The sequence below is a fragment of the Pogoniulus pusillus genome, chromosome 7 (assembly GCF_015220805.1).
Source record: "Pogoniulus pusillus isolate bPogPus1 chromosome 7, bPogPus1.pri, whole genome shotgun sequence".
In the NCBI taxonomy this organism is placed as follows: domain Eukaryota; kingdom Metazoa; phylum Chordata; class Aves; order Piciformes; family Lybiidae; genus Pogoniulus; species Pogoniulus pusillus.
This window is the reverse complement of record NC_087270.1, coordinates 37683473-37704588: the sequence shown is the minus strand read 5'-3', so window position 1 is coordinate 37704588 and position 21116 is coordinate 37683473. Positions and strand designations below refer to the sequence as shown.

The 21116-nt window shown below is 54.3% G+C and overlaps 1 protein-coding gene across 4 annotated transcripts; it reads left to right on the top strand.

The window, feature by feature from the left end:
* The first annotated feature begins 1121 nt into the window (after positions 1-1121).
* PBK (PDZ binding kinase) lies at positions 1122-20476 on the top strand. Of its 4 annotated transcripts, none has more exons than XM_064146589.1 (9): positions 1122-1183; positions 1885-2004; positions 3565-3627; positions 4741-4831; positions 6028-6170; positions 11506-11675; positions 15331-15460; positions 17798-17974; positions 20143-20476. In XM_064146589.1, exons 3-9 carry the CDS (start codon positions 3579-3581, stop codon positions 20346-20348), a joined length of 966 nt encoding a protein of 321 aa, XP_064002659.1. In that variant the 5' UTR covers positions 1122-1183; positions 1885-2004; positions 3565-3578; the 3' UTR covers positions 20349-20476. The 4 variants fall into 4 exon arrangements, with proteins under 4 accessions (XP_064002659.1, XP_064002658.1, XP_064002656.1 ...); XM_064146588.1 differs by having other exon boundaries at positions 3525-3627; XM_064146586.1 differs by lacking the exon at positions 1885-2004 and having other exon boundaries at positions 3525-3627.
* Positions 20477-21116: the final 640 nt, after the last annotated feature.

The following is a 21116-nucleotide window of genomic DNA, read 5'->3' as shown; positions in this document are numbered from 1 at the left end:
CTGGGGCACCTGTGCCTGCTGGGGCACCTGTGCCTGCTGGGGCAGCTGTGCCTATTGGGGCACCTGTGCCTATTGGGGCAGCTGTGCCTGCTGGGGCACCTGTGCCTGCTGAGGCACCTGTGCCTGCTGGGGCAGCTGTGCCTGGGGGCCATGGGAGGTGGGTCAAAGAGAGATGAGGAGTCAGAAGGGTCTGAGAAGAATACATAGTGGTGGTCAAGCCTTGCCTTCCATGCTGGGTTGGGGCACAGCATACCCTTGGGTGCCTCAGTTCCCCCTCAAGCCTCTCCACAGAGACACTTTTTTCCTGGGAGACATCATCCACAAGGCCACGGAGACTCCCCCTAGAGATGGCTTGGAAACCTCAGGAACACCCTCTCCAAATGGTTGGGAATGCTGCTGGATCCCAGAAGCATCCCTCCTGGCCTAGGTGTCCAAAAGAGCCTCCCAAAGAGGTTGGCAATGCCATTGAGACCCCACAGAGACCTCCTTTAAGAGTCTGCTGATCCCACAGAGACCTCCTTAAGGGCTTAGGGCCCCTGCTGCACTCCAGAGACCCCCTCCTGCAAAGGTGTGAGTGCTCCACACTGACCTCCCCAAGGGCTTGGGAACCCCAAGGAGATCCCTTCAAACACCCTGGTTCCCCCTCCAAGACCCTGGACACCCCTTATAGATGGCCCCAAAGCTTTGGAGACCTCACAGATATGTCATCCCTGGGGATAAGAACCTAATAGAGGCACAATCACCCCCCCTAAGAACATGAGGCCCCCACAATGACCCTTCCCTATGGGTTGAGAGCCTCACAGACCCCATCAGTGGCTTGAGAACCCCATGGAGTCTCTCCCAAACAGCCTGGTGCCTGCTCCTGTACCCACCAAGGTCTGGGGGACCCCTCACAGATAGCCTCCAAACCTTTGGGGACACCACAGAGACCCTCCCCCCATCAGCTGAGGACTCCACGGAGACCCCCCACAAGGATGCGGGCACCTCACAGAGATGCCCACAAAAGCGCTTGGAGACCCCTGAGCCCCTTCCACCCATCCTCGGGGATGCAGACTCTGCCTGCCCCAGGGGGCCCGCCCCACCGCGCCTCGCTCCGCCCTCTGACGCGGTTTGTCCGCCCGCGGCCACCGTAGGGGAGGGGAAAGCGGCGCTCCCGCGCTCCGGATTCAAACGGCGGCGGCAGGTAACGGCAGGGGATGGGGATGGGGATCGGGATCGGGATCGGGATCGGGATCGGGATCGGGATGGGGACGGGGATGGGGATGGGGATCGGGATCGGGATGGGGATCGGGCAGGGGATGGGGACGGGGATGGGGATGGGGATGGGGATCGGGCAGGGGATGGGGATGGGGATCGGGATCGGGCAGGGAATCGGGATCGGGCAGGGGATGGGGATGGGGATCGGGATCGGGCAGGGGATGGGGATCGGGATCGGGCAGGGGATGGGGATGGGGATCGGGATCGGGATCGGGATGGGGATGGGGATCGGGCAGGGGATGGGGACGGGGATGGGGATGGGGATGGGGATCGGGCAGGGGATGGGGATGGGGATCGGGATCGGGCAGGGGATGGGGATCGGGATCGGGCAGGGGATGGGGATGGGGATCGGGCAGGGGATGGGGATGGGGATGGGGATCGGGCAGGGGATCGGGATCGGGCAGGGGATGGGGATCGGGATCGGGATGGGGATCGGGCAGGGGATGGGGATGGGGATCGGGATCGGGATGGGGATGGGGATCGGGATGGGGATGGGGATGGCGGCAGCCCCCGGAGTCTGATCGTTGCCCGGGGCCGGGCGTTGGGAACCCTTCATACCGGGGGGAGGGGGTGGGGGGGGAAGCATCCTCGGCTTCTTCTGACCGAGTCTCCTCGCACAACCTCGAGTGGGACCCAGGGAGTTTCAGCTGCCCCTTGAGACCCCTCCTGAGCCTCGGAGTCATCTTCTGCACCACCACCACCACCACCTCCCCTCCCTCCAGCTTGGAACCTGCCTCACCCCCGGAGGTCGGAGCCTGGAGTCATCTTCTGCTGCCATCTGTGACCCTCCCAGAGATGGCAGCCCTGACCCACCCCAACCTGAGCCCCCTCCCTTTTCCCCGCCAGCCTGGCAGCCAGCAGCCTTCTCTGCTGCCCGGCAAACCTCCTCGTTACTCCCGAGCCCTCCCCACCGTGTGCCACCCCAGCCGTGGTGCCCTTCGAATCGTAGAATCAGTCAAGGTTGGAAGGGACCAAAAGGCTCGTTTAGTTCCAGCCCTCCCTGCCATGCACGGGGCACACATCATGTTCTCCACGATGCCCTGCTTTAGGAGCCCTTAAGAGAGACGAATCAGGAGTCCCAAAGCTTTCCCCTCCTTTGAGCCATTCTCACATCCTCTGCTTTCCCCTCTGCCCCGCGGGGAGGTTGGCACTATGGTGCCCAGACTTTGCATGTCTGCAGCTCCTCACAGTCCCCTGCTGTGGTTTAGTAGGAGCATTTCTGAACCACGAACTCCTCGACTCTTTTGGATTAGAGCAGAGAAGCCAGTTTAAGGGCACAGTGTTCCCCCTTCAACGAGGACAGAGAGAGTTCAGCTGGTTTGAACTCCAGAGAATGGCTGAAGCTAGAAGCAGCTGCTGATAGTATCGCAGCAGGAGGAGTTGAGTGAGCAGATTGAGCCAGCAGTGTGCACCTGCAGCCCAGAAAGCCAAGCAGAGCCTGGGCTGCAGCAGCAGAAGTGTGGCCAGCAGGGCCAGGGAGGGATTTCTCCCCCTCTGCTGTGCTCTGCTGAGACCCCACCTGGAGTACTGCAGCCAGCTCTGGAGCCTCTATTCCAAGAGGGCTGTGGAGATGCTGGAGAGTGTCCAGAGCAGGGCCAGGAGGATGCTCAGAGGGCTGCAGCAGCTCTGCTGTGAGCACAGACTGAAGGAGTTGGGGCTGTGCAGGCTGGAGCAGAGGAGGCTCCCAGGTGACCTTCTTGTGGCCTTCCAGGATCTGAAGGGGGCTACAAAAAAGCTGGGGAGGGACTTTGGAGGCTGTGAGGGAGTGGCAAGACTGGGGGGAATGGAGCAAAGCTGGAGATGAAGAAATTCAGACTGGACATGAGAAGGAAGCTGTTGCACATGAGAGTGGTGAGAGGCTGGACTGGGTTGCCCAGGGAGGTGGTTGAGGCCCCATGGCTGGAGGTGTTTGAGGCCAGGCTGTGTGAGGCTGTGTGCAGCCTGCTCTAGGGTAGGGTGTCCCTGGGCATGGCAGGGGGGTTGGAACTGGCTGCTCCTTGTGGTCCCTTCCAACCTTGACTGATTCTATGATTCTAGGATGCTAACTGCACTCTCCCCTGCCCTGGTGAGAGCGTTTTCCCCTCACCTTAGCTGCATCTCTGGGTGCCAGTTCCCTCAAGCCAGCAGTCCCAGCACTTGCATTGTTCCAGAGCCACCCCTAGACCCCTTCTGTGGTTCATTCCCTGATGGGAGCAGGGCAGTGTGGCAGGGACACAGCCAGTGGACTGTTGGACTGGGCTGCTGCAGTTCATTCCCTCTATTTTTAGGGGGTGCTGTTGTCATCGAGCCTCTCCTCTGCAATTTCAGACCAGTTTGCAGTGATGGAAGCCATCAAGACCCCGAAGAATGTGGCCTGCAGGCAGAAACCTGGTGAGTGATGTTTGGGTGTGAGCCTCAAATCTTGCCAGAGGGGCTGGCAGAGATCCAAGCACTTTGCTGTGGGGAGGTGATGGGGGATAAATCGGTGCTGTGGGAGAAGAGACCAACCCCCACCCTCACTCCAACCTCCTTTCAGGGAGTCTCCCCTGAGCCTCATTGTCTCCAGGCTGAACAGCCCCAGTTCCCTCAGGAGATTTGGTACTTCAGCAGTTTGGTTGCCCTTTTCTGGATGTGCTCCAGCACTTCAATGTCCTTCTTGGAGTGAGGGCCTGAAGCTGAACCCAGCATTTAATGTGCAGCCTTAGCAACAGAGAGTGCAGAGCTTTGGCCATCCCCATCTCACAGAGCAGTGACTTGGGAAGAAAGATGCCATCGATTCAGAAGTCTCCCCTTCCTTCTCCTCCCCAGCTTTACTGCTGAGCACAACACGGTCTGGCATGTCCCTGTTGTCACTTGAGGTTATCTGTGTCCTCCCAGCTCCTTGTGCACCCTCAGCCTGCTCTCTGGAAAAGCAGAAGAGGTCTCAACGCTGTACAAGTGCTTGGATAGCTGATAGCATCCATAAAGCTGGGGTTTAAGATCAGGCTTCAGGCCAGCAGGTTGAAGGAGGGGATTCTGCCCCTCTGATGCCCTCTGGTGTGACCCCACCTGCAGTGCTGTGTCCAGCTCTGGGGTTCTCAGTGCAGGAAAATCCTGGGCCTGTTGGTGCAGGGCCAAAGATGGTGTGAGGGTTGGAAGCCCTTTGCTGTGATGACAAGCTGAGAGAGCTGGGGTTGTGCAGCCTGCAGAAGAGAAATCAAGTCTCTGGGGAGCCCTTCTCGTGGCCTTTGAGGAGGTGAGGGAGGACTATAAGAAAGATGGGGACAGATATCCTCAATTCAAGAGTTGACTGGACAGGGCTGGGTGCTAGGTTGGACTGGCTGAGCTTGGAGGTCTCTTCCAACCTGCTTGATTCTGTGATTCTATAAAAGATTGCACAGCTCTTCACAGTGAGGAACCTGATGAGGTGGCCCATGACAGTTTGGTGGGATGGGAGTTTGAATTTCAGTGTAAGATGTTGCTGTTTGAGGTCACTCATGAGGCTGTTTTCTTCTTTCTTCTAAGATGGGGGCCCAGTTTGTGTCACCATCCCTGCCTCTCCCTTCATGCAGAAGCTTGGATATGGCACTGGAGTCAATGTCTACTTGATGAAAAGGTGAGTGTGAGAGCACAGGGGTGCTGTGGTGCCTGGGAAGAGGGCTTGGCATTGATTTTCCCTCTGGAATAATAAAGGGATTGGGAAATGATCTATCTCTGAGCAAGAAGACAACCCCAAGCAACGCCACAGGCTGGGGACAGAGTGGCTGAGAGCAGACAGGCAGAGAGGACTCTGGGGGTGCTGGTAGAGAGGAGCTGAAGATGAGGCAGCAGTGCCCAGGTGGGCAGTAGAGCAAATGGCATCCTGGCCTAGATCAGGAGCAGTGTGGGCAGCAGGAAAAGGGAGGTTATTCTGCCCCTGGACTCAGCACTGCTCAGGCCACCCCTTGAGTGTTGTGTCCAGTTCTGGGCTCCTCAATTCAAGAGAGATGTTGAGGTACTGGAAGGTGTCCAGAGAAGGGCAAGGAAGCTGGTGAGGGGCCTGGAGCACAGCCCTGTGAGGAGAGGCTGAGGGAGCTGGGGGTGTGCAGCCTGCAGAAGAGGAGGCTCAGGGCTGACCTCATTGCTGTCTGCAACTCCCTGAAGGGAGGCTGTAGCCAGGTGGGGTTGGATTCTGCTGCCAGGCAAGCAGCAAGAGAAGAAGGGGACAGAGTGTCAAGTTGTGCCAGGGGAGGTCTAGGCTGGATGTTAGGAGGAAGTTGTTGGCAGAGAGAGTGATTGGCATTGGAATGGGCTGCCCAGGGAGGTGGTGGAGTCTCTGTGCCTGGAGGTGTTGAAGCCAAGCCTGGCTGAGGCACTTAGTGCCATGGTCTGGTTGGTTGGGCAGGGCTGGGTGCTAGGTTGGACTGGCTGAGCTTGGAGGTCTCTTCCAACCTGGTTGATTCTATGATTCTGGGAAGAAAATGCTGCTGTTACTGATCTTCCCCCTTGAGAAAGGACTGGGATTTCCAGCTGTCCTGAGTGCTGGGAAGGAGCATGTTTTGGGATAACCCATTATCCCTTCCTTAACCTGGAAATCAGATATCTGGAGTCCATTCTTTGGGCTGCTGGGCAAGTCTCTTATCTCTCCATGCTGAGCCTCCTCCACTTGGCAAGAAGAATCAGTATCAAGTTGGGTGCATTTATTGCAGTGTCCTTTATTTCACAAAACAGAGGCAGCAGCTCTTCAGAAGAAGCTCCTTGGTGACCTCTGTGAGCTTTAAGGGTGGTGCTACCTTCCAGTGGTGTTGAGATGCTGTGGCTTTTCCCATGCAGATCTCCCAGAGGTTTGTCACACTCCCCGTGGGCTGTGAAGAAAATCAATGCCAAATGCAACAGCCGCCAGCAGAGCATCTACCAGCAGAGACTGAACGAGGAAGCCAAGATCTTGAAGAATCTCCAGCACCCCAACATTGTGGGTGAGTTTTCAGCATGAGATCTGTCACTTAAAGGGCAAATCAAGCTCCTGGAGTTGGCCACAACAACCCCAAGCAGCGCTATAGGCTGGGGACTGAGTGGCTGGAGAGCAGCCAGGAGGAAAGGGACCTGGGGGTACTGATAGACAGTAAGCTGAAGATGAGCCAGCAGTGTGCCCAGGTGGCCAAGAGAGCCAATGGCATCCTGGCCTGGATCAGGAACAGTGTGGGCAGCAGGACAAGGGAGGTTATTCTGCCCTTGTACTCAGCACTGGTCAGGCCACACCTTGAGTACTGTGGCCAGTTCTGGGCCCCTCAATTCAAGAGAGATGTTGAGGTGCTGGAACATGTCCAGAGAAGGGCAACAAAGCTGGGGAGGGGCCTGGAGCACAAATCCTATGAGGAGAGGTTGAGGGAGCTGGGCCTGTTTAGCCTGGAGAAGAGGAGGCTCAGGGGTGATCTTATTACTGTCTACAACTACCTGACGGGGCATTGTAGCCAGGTGGGGGGTGGCCTCTTCTCCCAGGCAACCAGCAATAGAACAAGGGGACACAGTCTGAAGTTGTGCCAGGGTAGGTCTAGGCTGGATATTAGGAGGAAGTTCTTCACAGAGAGAGTGATTGGCATTGGAATGGGCTGCCCAGGGAGGTGGTGGAGGCACTGTCCCTGGGGGTCTTCAAGAAAAGCCTGGATAAGGCACTTAGTGCCATGGTCTGGTTGATTGGTTAGGGCTGGGTGCTAGGTTGGACTGGATGATCTTGGAGGTCTCTTCCAACCTGGTTGATTCTATGATTCTATGATTCTATGACTCTGGACTCCCAGCTGGTGGGACACGAGGCTGCTGTAGGGTTTCTCTGTTCTACCTGCGTCCACCGTTCCCCACCTTACCCTAGTGTGGCATGGAGGGTTCAAGGTATCTCCTTGTTTTTGTGGTGGGATGATCTGGGTCTTTCAGGGCAAATCTGCTCATCCATAGCTTGCTCCAGTGCAGAGCAGACCCAGCAAGGAACCTCATTCCCATGGGAGAGGCTGCTGGAGTGAGGCTGTGAGGTTGTGTCTGGTCTGCAGCTGTACAGGGTAGGGTCAAGGTGAGTCCTGAGAGCTTCCTAATCAAATCATAGAATCATTTAGATTGTCAGTGGCATTTAAGATAAAGTGCAGCTGTTAACTTAGCACTGTCAGGTCACCACTAAATCATGTCCTTCAGCACCACATCTGCATGGCTTTTCAATCCCTCCAACTCTGCCATGGGCAGCCTGCTCAGGCCTTGGCAACGTTCTCAGGGATGAAATTGTTCCTTATTTCCAACCTAAACCTCCTCTGGTGCAACTTGAGGCTGTTTCCACTTGTCATTTATCCCTAGGGAGAAGAGACCAAGCCCCACCTGGCTCCAACTTCCTTTCAGGAAGTTGTAAAGAGTGAGAAGGTCTCTCCTGAGCCTCAATTTCTCCAGGCTAAACAGTCCTTCATCTGCTCCTCACAATTTGTGTGCTAGACCATTCACCACTTTCATTGCTCTTTGGACATGCTCCAGCCCCTCAATCTCCTTTTTGGAGGCAGTAAGGTGCCAAGATTTGAGATGCAGCCTCTCCAATGCTGAGTACAGGGTGGGGACAAGCCCTGCCCTACTCTTGCTGGCCACACTCTTGCTGATCAAAGCTAAGAAGCTGTTGGGGCATGCAGTAGCTCCCAGACTGCAGGGATCCCACCTTGCTGCCACATTGGAGAGCTAAGAAGCTGTTGGGGCATGCAGTAGCTCCCAGACTGCAGGGATCCCACCTTGCTGCCACATTGGAGAGCTAAGAAGCTATTGGTGCATGCAGTAGCTCCCAGACTGCAGGGATCCCACCTTGCTGCCACGTTGGAGAGCTAAGATGCTGTTGGTGCATGCAGTAGCTCCCAGACTGCAGGGATCCCACCTTGCTGCCACACTGGAGAGCTAAGATGCTGTTGGGGCATGCAGTAGCTCCCAGACTGCAGGGATCCCACCTTGCTGCCATGCTGGAGAGCTAAGATGCTGTTGGTGCATGCAGTAGCTCCCAGACTGCAGGGATCCCACCTTGCTGCCATGCTGGAGAGCTAAGATGCTGTTGGTGCATGCAGTAGCTCCCAGACTGCAGGGATCCCACCTTGCTGCCACACTGGAGAGCTAAGAAGCTGTTGGGGCATGCAGTAGCTCCCAGACTGCAGGGATCCCACCTTGCTGCCACGTTGGAGAGCTAAGAAGCTGTTGGTGCATGCAGTAGCTCCCAGACTGCAGGGATCCCACCTTGCTGCCACGTTGGAGAGCTAAGAAGCTGTTGGTGCATGCAGTAGCTCCCAGACTGCAGGGATCCCACCTTGCTGCCATGCTGGAGAGCTAAGATGCTGTTGGTGCATGCAGTAGCTCCCAGACTGCAGGGATCCCACCTTGCTGCCAGGCTGGAGAGCTAAGATGCTGTTGGTGCATGCAGTAGCTCCCAGACTGCAGGGATCCCACCTTGCTGCCATGCTGGAGAGCTAAGATGCTGTTGGGGCATGCAGTAGCTCCCAGACTGCAGGGATCCCACCTTGCTGCCACGTTGGAGAGCTAAGAAGCTGTTGGTGCATGCAGTAGCTCCCAGACTGCAGGGATCCCACCTTGCTGCCACACTGGAGAGCTAAGAAGCTGTTGGTGCATGCAGTAGCTCCCAGACTGCAGGGATCCCACCTTGCTGCCATGCTGGAGAGCTAAGAAGCTGTTGGGGCATGCAGTAGCTCCCAGACTGCAGGGATCCCACCTTGCTGCCATGCTGGAGAGCTAAGAAGCTGTTGGGGCATGCAGTAGCTCCCAGACTGCAGGGATCCCACCTTGCTGCCATGCTGGAGAGCTAAGATGCTGTTGGTGCATGCAGTAGCTCCCAGACTGCAGGGATCCCACCTTGCTGCCATGCTGGAGAGCTAAGATGCTGTTGGTGCATGCAGTAGCTCCCAGACTGCAGGGATCCCACCTTGCTGCCACACTGGAGAGCTAAGAAGCTGTTGGTGCATGCAGTAGCTCCCAGACTGCAGGGATCCCACCTTGCTGCCATGCTGGAGAGCTAAGAAGCTGTTGGGGCATGCAGTAGCTCCCAGACTGCAGGGATCCCACCTTGCTGCCATGTGTGTGACAGGCAGAAACACAGAGATGGGGTTTGCCCAAAAGTTTGGCTTGTGGCTGGAGCCCCTGGGTGCCTTGTCACATGTTGAGGTCTTTTTTTCAGTCACTGAGAGGTGGTTATCTGGGCAAGGTACCCACCAGAAGTGGTTATATTGGGACTCACAAGGCAGTTTACATTGGAACTAGTAGGATTGGGCATAACTTACTGGGGTGGATTCTGCTTGCAGAGTGAGGCTTCACATCCCACTCAGATGACACACCTTGGAGTGACAATTGAGGCTTTGTCACATTCTTGGCTCTCAGTGGCAGGAATATTTCAAAGACCTGCTTCAATCTGTTTAATTCCTGCTCTCATCTTGTGTATAGATCTCTGCTGGCAGACAGAAGAGCAGCTTGGTCTGAATTTATCCCTTTGTTTGTGCTTTAAACCCACCTCAGCGTGGTCACTGGGGCAAGGTGCTGCATGCAAGGAACTTTGTATCCCCACAGTGTTCTGCCTTGCTTCTGGAGAGCCAAAGATCTGACACTGCAAACATCTCACTGTGTTTGTGTATTCATTCATGGGAGAAGATTTCTGCCACGTTGTTATGCAAGAGTTTGTCGTTTCTTACTCCACCTGAGGAATGTTGTTGATAGAGGTAAAATGGAGAGGAAGAGAGGTTCCATGCCAGGTTGTTAGCCTGAACCCTGTGAGAAAAGGGCTTGGCTTCCACAAACATCTCTGCACACTCTCTCACTTCTGCAGCTCCTCCTCTTTGCAGCTTGGAATTGTTTCAGTTGGAGGAGACCTTTAAGACCATCGAGTCCAACCACTAACCCAGGACTGACCACTGCTAAACCATGTCCCTCAGCACCACAGCTACACAGCTTGTAAATCCCTCCAAGAGTGGTGCCACCACCACTGCCCTGGGCAGCCTGTCTCAGAGCTTGACAACGCTTTCAGGGGAAGAAATAGCTGCTTATGTCCAACCTAAACCTGCCCTGGCACAACCTGAGGTCCTGCACATCCTCTGCTCCTCATTTGCTGGGTCTCTGTCCTACAAAGATCAGGAGAAACCTCCCTGTCCACTGGCACAGGGTGCAGAGCTGACCTGAGAAGTACCAGGTGGGGCAATGGACACAAAATGGAACCCAGGGGGTTCTATCTGAACTTGAGAAGAAGTTGTTTTCCTGTGAGGGTGCTGAAGCACTGGAAGAGACTGCCCAGGGAGGTTGTGGAGTTTACTTATCAGCAGAGATTCCAACCTTGTCTGGACTTAATCCTGTGCAACTTGTTCTGGGTGACCCTTCTTTAGCAAAGGGGTTGTCCCTTCCAACCCAACCATGGTGAGATTTTGTGGGTGTCTTTGGGCCCTCCTAGAGGAGGGAGCTCCTTGACTTTGACCAGATTTGTGGCATGTGGTTGCTGTGGACATTCCTGACCTCATCAATATTTATAAAGATGTAAAGGGTGAGTGTCAGAAGGATGGAGCCAGGCTCTGCTGGGTGATGCCCAATGACAGGACAAGGGGCAATGGGTGGAAACTGAGGCATAGGAAGGTTGATTTAAACATGAGGAGGAATTTTATCCCTGTAAGGGTGACAGAGCACTGGAACAGGCTGCCCAGGGCAGTTGTGGAGTCTCTCTCTCTGGAGATGTTCAAGACCTAGAATAATAGAACCAGCCAGGATTGGAAGGGACCACAAGGAGCAGCCAGTTCCAACCCCCCTGCCATGCCCAGGGACACCCTACCCTAGAGCAGGCTGCACACAGCCTCACACAGCCTGGCCTCAAACACCTCCAGCCATGGGGCCTCAACCACCTCCCTGGGCAACCCAGTCCAGCCTCTCACCACTCTCATGCTCAACAACTTCCTCCTCACCTCCACTCTCAAGCTCCCCACCTCCAGCTTTGCACCATCCCCCCTAGTCCTGCCACTCCCTGACAGCCTCAAAAGTCCCTCCCCAGCCTTTTTTGTAGCCCCCTTCAGATCCTGGAAGGCCACAAGAAGGTCACCTGGGAGCCTCCTCTTCTGCAGCCTGCACAGCCCCAACTCTTTCAGTCTGTGCTCACAGCAGAGCTGCTGCAGCCCTCTGAGCATCCTCCTGGCCCTGCTCTGGACACACTCCAGCATCTCCACAGCCCTCTTGCAATAGAGGGCAAAGCACCAAGGCTGCAGTTTCAAATGCTCTGGCACGTTAGTGTTACTTCAGCTCTAACAAAGCAATCTCTGTTGGAAGGTTACCGTGCGTTCACCAAGGCCAACGATGGAAGCATGTGTCTGGCCATGGAGTATGGAGGAGAAAAATCTCTCAATGACTTGATTGAAGAAAGAAATTCAAAAAAGTTGGGCCCTTTTCCTGCTGCCACCATCTCCAAAGTTGCCTTGAGCATGGCAAGGGGGTTGAAGGTAAGTTTAATGTGAGGTCTACCTGTTCTGTGTGGAATCACAGGTTTAAGTTGCATGTTGGGAACAGTTTCTTCATGGGAAGGGTTGTCAAGGCCTGGACCAGGCTGCCCAGGGCAGTGATGGAGTCACCATCATAGAATCAGTCAGGGTTGGAAGGGACCACAAGGATCATCCAGTTCCAACCCCCCTGCCATGGCCAGAGACACCCTACCCTAGAGCAGGAGGGGGTTTAAAAGCTGTGTGGAAGTAGTGCTGAGGGACATGGTTCAGTGATGACCTGGCAGTGCTGGGTTAACACTTAAGGGCCTTAAAGGCCTTTTCCAACCAAAGTGATTCTATGGAGAGAAGATGCTGCAGTGTTTCTGTCCTGGGTTAACACAGCCTGCCCTGCCAAGCCTTGCTCTGGGTTAACACAGCCTGCCCTGCCAAGCCTTGCTCTGGGTTAACACAGCCTGCCCTGCCAAGCCTTGCTCTGGGTTAGCACAGCCTGCCCTGCCAAGCCTTGCTCTGGGTTAACACAGCCTGCCCTGCCAAGCCTTGCTCTGGGTTAACACAGCCTTCCCTGCCAAGCCTTGCTCTGGGTTAACACAGCCTGCTCTGCCGAGCCCTGCTCTGGGTTAGCACAGCCTGCCCTGCCGAGCCTTGCTCTGGGTTAACACAGCCTGCCCTGCCAAGCCTTGCTCTGGGTTAACACAGCCTGCCCTGCCAAGCCCTGCTCTGGGTTAACACAGCCTGCCCTGCCAAGCCTTGCTCTGGGTTAACATAGCCTGCTCTGCCGAGCCCTGCTCTGGGTTAGCACAGCCTGCCCTGCCGAGCCTTGCTCTGGGTTAGCACAGCCTGCCCTGCCAAGCCTTGCTCTGGGTTAACACAGCCTGCCCTGCCGAGCCTTGCTCTGGGTTAACACAGCCTGCCCTGCCAAGCCTTGCTCTGGGTTAACACAGCCTGCCCTGCCGAGCCTTGCTCTGGGTTAACACAGCCTGCCCTGCCGAGCCTTGCTCTGGGTTAACACAGCCTGCCTACCCAAGCCCTGCTCTGGGTTAACACAGCCTGCCCTGCCGAGCCTTGCTCTGGGTTAACACAGCCTGCCCTGCCAAGCCCTGCTCTGGGTTAACAGCCTGCCCTGCCAAGCCTTGCTCTGGGTTAACACAGCCTGCCCTGCCAAGCCCTGCTCTGGGTTAGCACAGCCTGCCCTGCCGAGCCTTGCTCTGGGTTAACACAGCCTGCCTACCCAAGCCTTGCTCTGGGTTAACACAGCCTGCCTACCCAAGCCCTGCTCTGGGTTAACACAGCCTGCCCTGCCCAGCCTTGCTCTGGGTTAACACAGCCTGCCTACCCAAGCCTTGCTCTGGGTTAACACAGCCTGCCCTGCCCAGCCTTGCTCTGGGTTAACACAGCCTGCCTACCCAAGCCCTGCTCTGGGTTAACACAGCCTGCCCTGCCAAGCCTTGCTCTGGGTTAACACAGCCTGCCCTGCCAAGCCTTGCTCTGGGTTAACACTGCCTGCCCTGCCAAGTCTTGCTCTGGGTTAACACAGCCTGCCCTGCCCAGCCTTGCTCTGGGTTAACACAGCCTGCCTACCCAAGCCTTGCTCTGGGTTAACACAGCCTGCCTACCCAAGCCCTGCTCTGGGTTAACACAGCCTACCTACCCAAGCCCTGCTCTGGGTTAACACAGCCTACCTACCCAAGCCCTGCTCTGGGTTAACACAGCCTGCCTACCCAAGCCCTGCTCTGGGTTAACACAGCCTCCTCTGCCAAGGCTTTCTCTCTACACACAATTGGGAGGGAAAGGAACACCACAAATCCTTGGGTGGAGATAAAGAGAGTTTTATGAGTTGATGTAATGCACAGTGACCACAGCCTGTTTGCAGGAGAGCACAGCAAAATGCAGGAGCCAGTGACCTTCCACAGCCTTACCAGTGGCAAAGAGCAGCCCCCAAACCTAGAGCTTGAAAGCAGCAACCAGAGCAGGAAGGCTCTTATGTTACACTCTGAACTCCAAGCCCCATGATACTGTGCTCCAGCCAGCACTTTCGTTTTGAAGCTGGCATGACATCAACATGGAATTGAATATCAACATCAGATTCAACTCAGCCCATCACAGTTTTGTATAAGGCCTTGGTGGATGCTTTGGGTTTGGGTTTGTTTGGGTTGTTTTTTAACCAGGGTTACAAACTTTTACAAACTGGGTTGAAAACTGAGCCCCAAAGCTTGAGGAGATTGAATCCAAAAAGGGTTGCCACAGTTTGGTTTGCTTTTATCATGAATGTTCTGCCCTGTAAGGGGCTACCTGCTTGTCCCTGTTTGCTACTTGGCCAACCTCTGGCTCCTGCATTCTTGTTGTTGCAACAATAGCTTTGGGGATCCTGAAATCACAGGCTGGTTGGGGTTGGAAGGGACCCTTAGTAATCATCTAGTCCAATACCTCTGCAGTCAGCAGAGTACTTCTTTAACTAGAGCAGGTTAGGGTTGTTCAGCCTGGAGAAGAGGAGGCTCAGGGCTGACCTCATTGCTGGCTACAGCTACCTGAAGGGAGGCTGTAGCCAGGTGGGGTTGGTCTCTTCTGCCAGGCAAGCAGCAACAGAAGCAGGGGACAGAGTGTCAAGTTGTGTCAGGGGAGGTCTAGGCTGGATGTTGTTAGGAAGTTGTTGTCAGAGAGAGTGATTGGCATTGGAATGGGCTGCCCAGGGAGGTGGTGGAGTTGCTGTGCCTGGAGGTGTTGAAGCCAAGCCTGGCTGAGGCACTTAGTGCCATGGTCTGGTTGCTTGGCCAGGGCTGGGTGCTAGGTTAGAGTGGATGATCTTGGAGGTCTCTTCCAACCTGGATGATTCTATGATTCTAGGTTGCTCAGAGTCCCATCCAACCTGACATGGAATGGTTCCAGGGTTGGGGCATCTCCCACCTCTCTGGGCAGCCTGGACCAGTCTCTCACCACCCTCATTGCAAAAAAAATCCTTGCTTAGACATTATCTAGGCTGAATCTCCTCTCTTTTAGCTTTAAACCATCACCTTTTGTCCTGTCACAACAGGCCTTGCTGAGCAGTCTGTCCTCAGCTTTCTGACAGACCACTTTAAGAACTGCAAGGCCACGAGAAAGTGTCTCCAGGACTCTCTTTTCTCCATGCTGAGAACCCCCAACTCTTTCAGGCTGAGAGTGAAAACAGCTCCTTTGTGCCTGTGTCTACCAGGCAGTTGTGCTCAGGCACCTTGCCTCAGCAGCTGCTGCTCTGATGCTTTCTGTTTTAAAGGGAAACAGAATGTCTGCAAGTGGTGCTCTAAACCACACCACAGCTTCTGAGCCTCATCCTGGTCAGGGTAAAGCTGCTCCAGCCTCACAGCTCTGAGCTCCTGAATAATGTAGACGACCACGGCCACCAGCTAATTTTGTACCTTAACTCTCACGCACTTGTAGCAACAATAAGAAAAGCAGAGAAGCTTCTCACAGCCTCTCAGTAACAGGCAACCAATAAATCCCTCAAACTAGGCTGGCTGTGACAACCTGCCCTGTGTTTTGTGCTTGTTACAGGTGTCCTCAAGTGCTTAAGGCTTAAATACCTTAAAGGTTAACGAGCTGTTGCTTTGTTGTCCAAATGCTGGTTCTTCCTTACCTCTCAGTGACTGAAAGCAGGTGATAACGTCTCCTCTCTGCCTCTTAGTATCTTCACAATGAGAAGTATCTGCTCCATGGAGATATCAAATCCCCCAATGTGGTGATTAAAGGCGATTTTGAAGCCATCAAGATCTGCGATGTGGGAGTATCTCTGCCCCTGGATGAGAACATGACCGGTAGGTAGAGCTGGCCGGGGAGAGGAACTGAATCCTTAGTGGTTGCTGGAGTTTGTTTCTGTAAGCAGAACGAGAGAGATGTCACAGCTCTGGAGAATGTGTTTCTGTAAGCAGAGCCAACACACTTAACCCCCTCCATGTCCTCCGAGGAAAGTACTGCTTTGAGGTTTGCACCATTGAGAGGCTCTCCAGAGCTGTGACATCTCTCTTGTTCTGAGCCGTTTGCTCCTGGGGGCAGGAGTACACAGGATGCTAGGATCAAGCCCTGTTGAGGAAATGCTCTTGCCAGGGAGTTAAGTAAACGAACCTCTCTCGTAGGGCTGGAAGGAAGCACAAGCCAGCTTGTGAGCGTTGTAAAGACCTCTGGAATGAGAAGCAGATGTCTGATGGCGTCGTGGCTTGGCTGCAAACAGCAGGAGTGCAGGGGGTTCATGACAGTGCCTTCCTCTGCCGAGTCAGGCGGCGCTGGAGCCTGCCTCAGCCTCCTCGTTTTAGCTTTGCTGTGTTTTCATTATTCCCTTTTATCAGCAGCAAGAGCCTGGAGGCAGTGCCTTAGCCTAATCTCACAGGCTGCATTGGGTTGAAAGAGACCCTCAAAGGTCATCTTGTCCAACACCCCCCCTGCAGTCAGCAGGGACACTTCCAAGTAGATCAGGCTGCCCAAGGCCACATCAAGTACGATCTTAAATGTCTCCAGGGATGGGGCCTCAACCACAACTCTGGGCAGCCTGTTCCAGTGTTTTACCACTCTCACTGTAAAGAACTTCCTGCTGATGTCCAACCTAAATCTCCCCTGCTCCAGTTTCAAAACACTGCCCCTCAGTCTACTGCTCCAAGCCCTTCTAAACAGTCCCTCCCCAGCCTTCCTGTGGGCCTCCCTCAGATAATGAAATGTAACCCTAAGGTCTCCCCAGAGCCTCCTCTTCTCTAGGCTGAACAGCCCCAGTGCTTTCAGCCTGTATTCATAGAAGAGGTGCACCAGCTCCCTGAGCATCTTTGCAGCCTTCCTCTGGACCTGCTCCAGCAAGTCTATGCCCCTCTAAAAGTATCACTTCCCTGGGCTGATTTAACAGGAGTAAGTTCTCCACCTAGCCTTGATTTAGGTTTTGCTTCCCCGTGGTGAGCCTTACACTGGTGGTGTAAGAGGCTGAGTCCCTGTCCATGTGGCAGCCAAGGATTAAAGTTCAACAGCCTGGGAAGTATTGAGGGATTTTGGTGTTTGCTTCCTACTACAGAATGGGCTTTGCTGTTTCACAAACAGCAGCAAGCAGGTCCTGTTTGACTGATGTGGATCTCCTTCTGACAAGGTGACAGTGGATGAGGGAAAGGCTCTAGATATGTCACCCTGGACTTCAGCAAAGCCTTTGAGACTGTGTCCCACAGCATCCTCCCAGAGAAATGGGCTGCTCGTGGCTTGGATGGGTTAAAAACAGGCTGCACGGCTGAGCCCAGAGAGGTGTGGTGAATGGAGATAAATCCAGCTGGCAGCTGGTTAACAAGTGGTGTTCCCACTTGGATAGAGTTAGCCATGGCACAGCAATGTGCCCTTGTGGCCAAGGCCAGTGGGATCTTGGGGTGTATTAGGAAGTGTGTCCAGCAGATCACGGGGAGGTTCTCCTGCCCCTCTACTCTGCTGAGACCTCATCTTGAATACTGTGTTCAGTTTTGGGCTCCCCAGTTGAAGAGGGACAGAGATCTGCTGGAAAGGGTCCAGCAGAGGGCTATGAGGATGATGAGGGGACTGGAAGGCATGGCTTATGAGGAGAGGCTGAGGGACCTGGGGCTGCTTAGTCTGGAGAAGACTGAGAGGGGAATTGATAAATGTTTATAAATATCTGAGGGCTGGGGGTCAGGAGGCAGGGGACAGGCTCTGCTCACTGCTCCCTGGGATAGGACAAGGAGCAATGGGTGTAAATTGCAGCACAGGAGGATCTGCCTCAACACAAGGGGGAACTTCTTGGCTGTAAGTGTCCCAGAGCACTGGAACAGGCTCCCCAGGGAGGTTGTGGAGTCTCCTTCTCTGGAGCCTTTCCAGGCCTGTCTGGATGTGTTCCTCTGTGATATGTGCTGGATTGTGTGGTCCTGCTCTGGCAGGGGGGCTGGACTCGATGATCTCCTTGGGTCCCTTCCAGCCCCTAACACCCTGTGATCCCCAGGGCTTAGTGCTGGGACCTGTTCTGCATATCTTTTATCAGGGCACCCACAGGATGTTAGCAGATTTCACCAGGCTGGGTGGCAGTGTTGAGCTGCTGGCAGGTTGGGAGGCTCTATAGAGAGACCTGAGCAGGCCGGGCTGGCTGGGCAGACTCAACCCTGACCCACATTGTTTCCTTCCAGTGAGCGACCCTGAGATGTGCTACATTGGCACGGAGCCCTGGAAGCCCAGGGAGGCTCTGCAGGACGATGGAGTGATCACTGACAAGGCTGACATCTTTGCTTTTGGGCTGACCCTCTGGGAAATGATGACCCTCTCTGTGCCCCACCTCAACCTGGGCAGTGACTCCAACGATGAAGGTTTGTTTCTCTACCTTGCTGCTTCTAGAAATTCTTTCCTCTCTTAGTACTCTGAGAGGGATGTCATTAGCTTGAAATGGTCCAGAAGGAGATTTGAGGCAGCCTGCTGCAGGGCTCCAGTTGGTTCACAGGAAAGAAGTTTCTCCTTATCTTCAGATGGAACCTGCTGGGTTCCAGTTACTGCCTGCTACCCCTTGTCCTGTGTCTTCTGGGATAGAAAAAGCTAAAGGAATTAGGTTGTGCTGGGCCTGTACCCCAGCAGCCAAACGCCTGCAGTTGAGATTTTGGTCATCTCCTGCCCAAATCCCAAGTGGGGATCTGTCATTGAATTGTACAATGGTTCAAGTAAGGAAAGACCTTGAAGGTCATCAAGTTCAACCATTAACCCAGCACTGCCAGGTCACCACTAAACCATATCCCTCAGCCTGACACCTACACAGCTTTCCAGTCCCTTCAGGGATGGGGACTCCACCACTGCCCCAGCCCTTGACAAGCCTTTTGGGGAAGAAATTGTTCCTCATGTCTAACCTAAACTTCCCCTGGCACTACTTGAGGCCTTTTCCTCTTGTCCTGTTGCTTGTTCCCTGGGAGAAAAGACCAACCCCCATCTGCTTTCAGAGTGTTGTCAAGAGTGAGGTCTCCCCTGAGACTCCTTCATGCTCAACAACCCCAGTTCCTTCAGCTGCTCCTCACCAGACTTGTGCTCTAGGCCCTTCACCAGCTTCTCTGCCCTTCTTAGAATAATAGAATCATAAAATCAACCAGGTTGGAAGAGACCTCCAAGATCATCCACTCCAACCTAGCACCCAGCCCTATCCAGTCATGCAGACCATGGCACTAAATGCCTCATCCAGTCTTGTCTTTTCTTTGGGTGTGCACTTCAGTGTCCTTGGAAGGAGCAAGTGGGCCAAAACTGAACCCAGGATTCAAAGTATGGCTTCACCAGTGCCAATACAGGGGGGCAGTCTAGTCCTGCTGGGCCACACTGTTGCTGATCCAAACATGGATGCTGCTGGCCTTCTTGTCCATCCTCTTGTTGGAGTTACACAGAGGGAACAGGTGGGATGGGCAGGGGCATGTTAGACACTGCCTGTGGCCAGAGCTGTGCCCTGGGGTGAGACAAAGCTGAAAGGCCTGCAGGCTGTGCAGGGAAATCTCTTGCTCCATGCAGCTTTCACACTGGCACAGCCCCACAGGCTGTGTTTGTAACTTGGTCTCCAGGCCTGCAGGGAAATCTCTTGCTCCATGCAGCCTTCACACTGGCACAGCCCCACAGGCTGTGTTTGTAACTCAGTCTGCAGGCTGTGCAGGGAAATCTCTTGCTCCATGCAGCCTTCACACTGGCACAGCCCCACAGGCTGTGTTTGTAACTCAGTCTCCAGGCAGCCAGAGGATTTTTCCACTCTGTTGCTCTCAGCACCTCCTGCCTGCAGAGTATTTCCCCAGCCAGCCCTGCAGTCATTCAGCAGGGGTAGGTACAGCTTCAGAGTGGATCTGAAGGGCGAGAAGATGACACCAGACTCTTTTCAGCCTAATGACAGGACAAGGGACAAGACACAAACTTGAACCCAGAGGTCCCATATGAAGCTTCTTTCCTGCGAGGGCATTGGAGCACTGGACCAGGTTACATAGAGATGCTGTGGAGCCTCCTGGAGAGATTTCAAACTGCTTGGATGTGCTCCTGGGAAACCTGCTGTGGGATGACCCTGCTTTAGCAGGACTCCAGAGGTCTCTTCCAACCCCTACCATACTGGGATTCAAATTAAGTGATTTAAGTCAAAGTCATGATGTAGCCTAGGCAGTAGATACTGCTAAGAAAAGAATAATGACTTTGACAGGAAGGTCATATCCCACCACGCCCCTGCAAGGCAGGCCTTGGGACTACTGGTGGATGAAATGCTGGAGATGAGCCAGCATCGTGCACTTGCAGCCCAGAAAGCCTGCTAGATGTCTCATCCCTGGAACCATTCCAGGTCAGGTTGGATGGGGCTTTGTGCAAGCTGCTCTAGATGAAGATGTCCCTGCTGACTGCAGGGTGGGTTGGCCTAGAAAGGTTTGGATGGGAAAGCATTATTCTATGATGGATAAGGGGCAGCCAGGGAGCAAAGCTCCAAGCCCCATGCAGTTTCCAGCATCCTTTCACCACCTTCACCACCTTTTTTGCCCAGATGAATCCTTTGATGAAGACTCCTTTGATGAGGAAGCATATTATGAAGCCCTGGGAACCCGCCCAGCTCTCAACATGGAGGAACTGGACCAGTCCTACCAGCAGATGATTGATCTCTTCTCTGTCTGCACCAGTGAGGACCCCAAGAAGCGCCCTTCAGCTGCATGCATCGTGGAAGCCCTGGAAGCAAATCTGTCCCAGAAGTAAAAGTATCCCAGCTCCACGGTGTGGGAGTTTGGAGATTGAACTTTGAGGAGTAAGGCTACTCCTACACTGTTGATCCTTCTACTATGTGAAACTTGTTCTGTCTCATTAAAACCAGAGCCTAGACACTATTAGCACTGAGCTACACAGCAGCAGGGCTGTTGGCATCCAACAGGAGACACCTTCGTGGAAGCAGGAAGAGGGTCTTAGGGGATGCTTCACAGGGCTTTAAACTAGGTGCGAAGAGGGACATCAGCAGCAGCTTTCTATGTGAAAGAAAACTGTTCCCAATCCAGGGTTGGGGGAATGGAGGGGCTAGTAAGAGCATTCAGTCCATTGTCCTGAAGCACGATGGGGACACAGCAGCACACCAGCAGTCTCACAGAGCTGAGGCAAGGGCTCCTGAGGCAATAGCAGCCAACAGGGAAACATCAGGGGAAGACCTGCAGGAAATTAAGGGATGTTTCTCTCCAAAGAGGACACAGCTCAGCTGAAGTGCCCCTACACTTCTTCCTCCACTTGTTACTCCATTCAATCTCTCCTGGGAGGTCAAGAGAGGTTCTCCTGACCCTCTACTCTGCCCTGGTGAAGCCACATCTGGAGTATTGTGTCCAGTTCTGCCCCCCCCAGGTCAAGAGGGACGTAGAAGTGGGAGGGTCTAGCACAGAGCCACAAGGACGACTGAAGGAATTAAACATCTCTCTTATGAGCAAAGCCTGAAGGAGCTGGGGATCTTTGCCTTGGAGAAGAGACTGAGAGGTGACTTCATCA

What these genes read in the sequence shown, in the direction of transcription:
- PBK (XM_064146586.1), top strand. Translation starts at nt 3,579, where the DNA reads ATGGAAGCCATCAAGACCCCGAAGAATGTGGCCTGCAGGCAGAAACCT. An exon ending in CCAGCACCCCAACATTGTGG is followed by an intron (nt 6,171 to 11,505) that starts GTGAGTTTTCAG and finishes CTCTGTTGGAAG; the next exon opens with GTTACCGTGCGTTCACCAAG. An exon ending in GCATGGCAAGGGGGTTGAAG is followed by an intron (nt 11,676 to 15,330) that starts GTAAGTTTAATG and finishes TCTGCCTCTTAG; the next exon opens with TATCTTCACAATGAGAAGTA.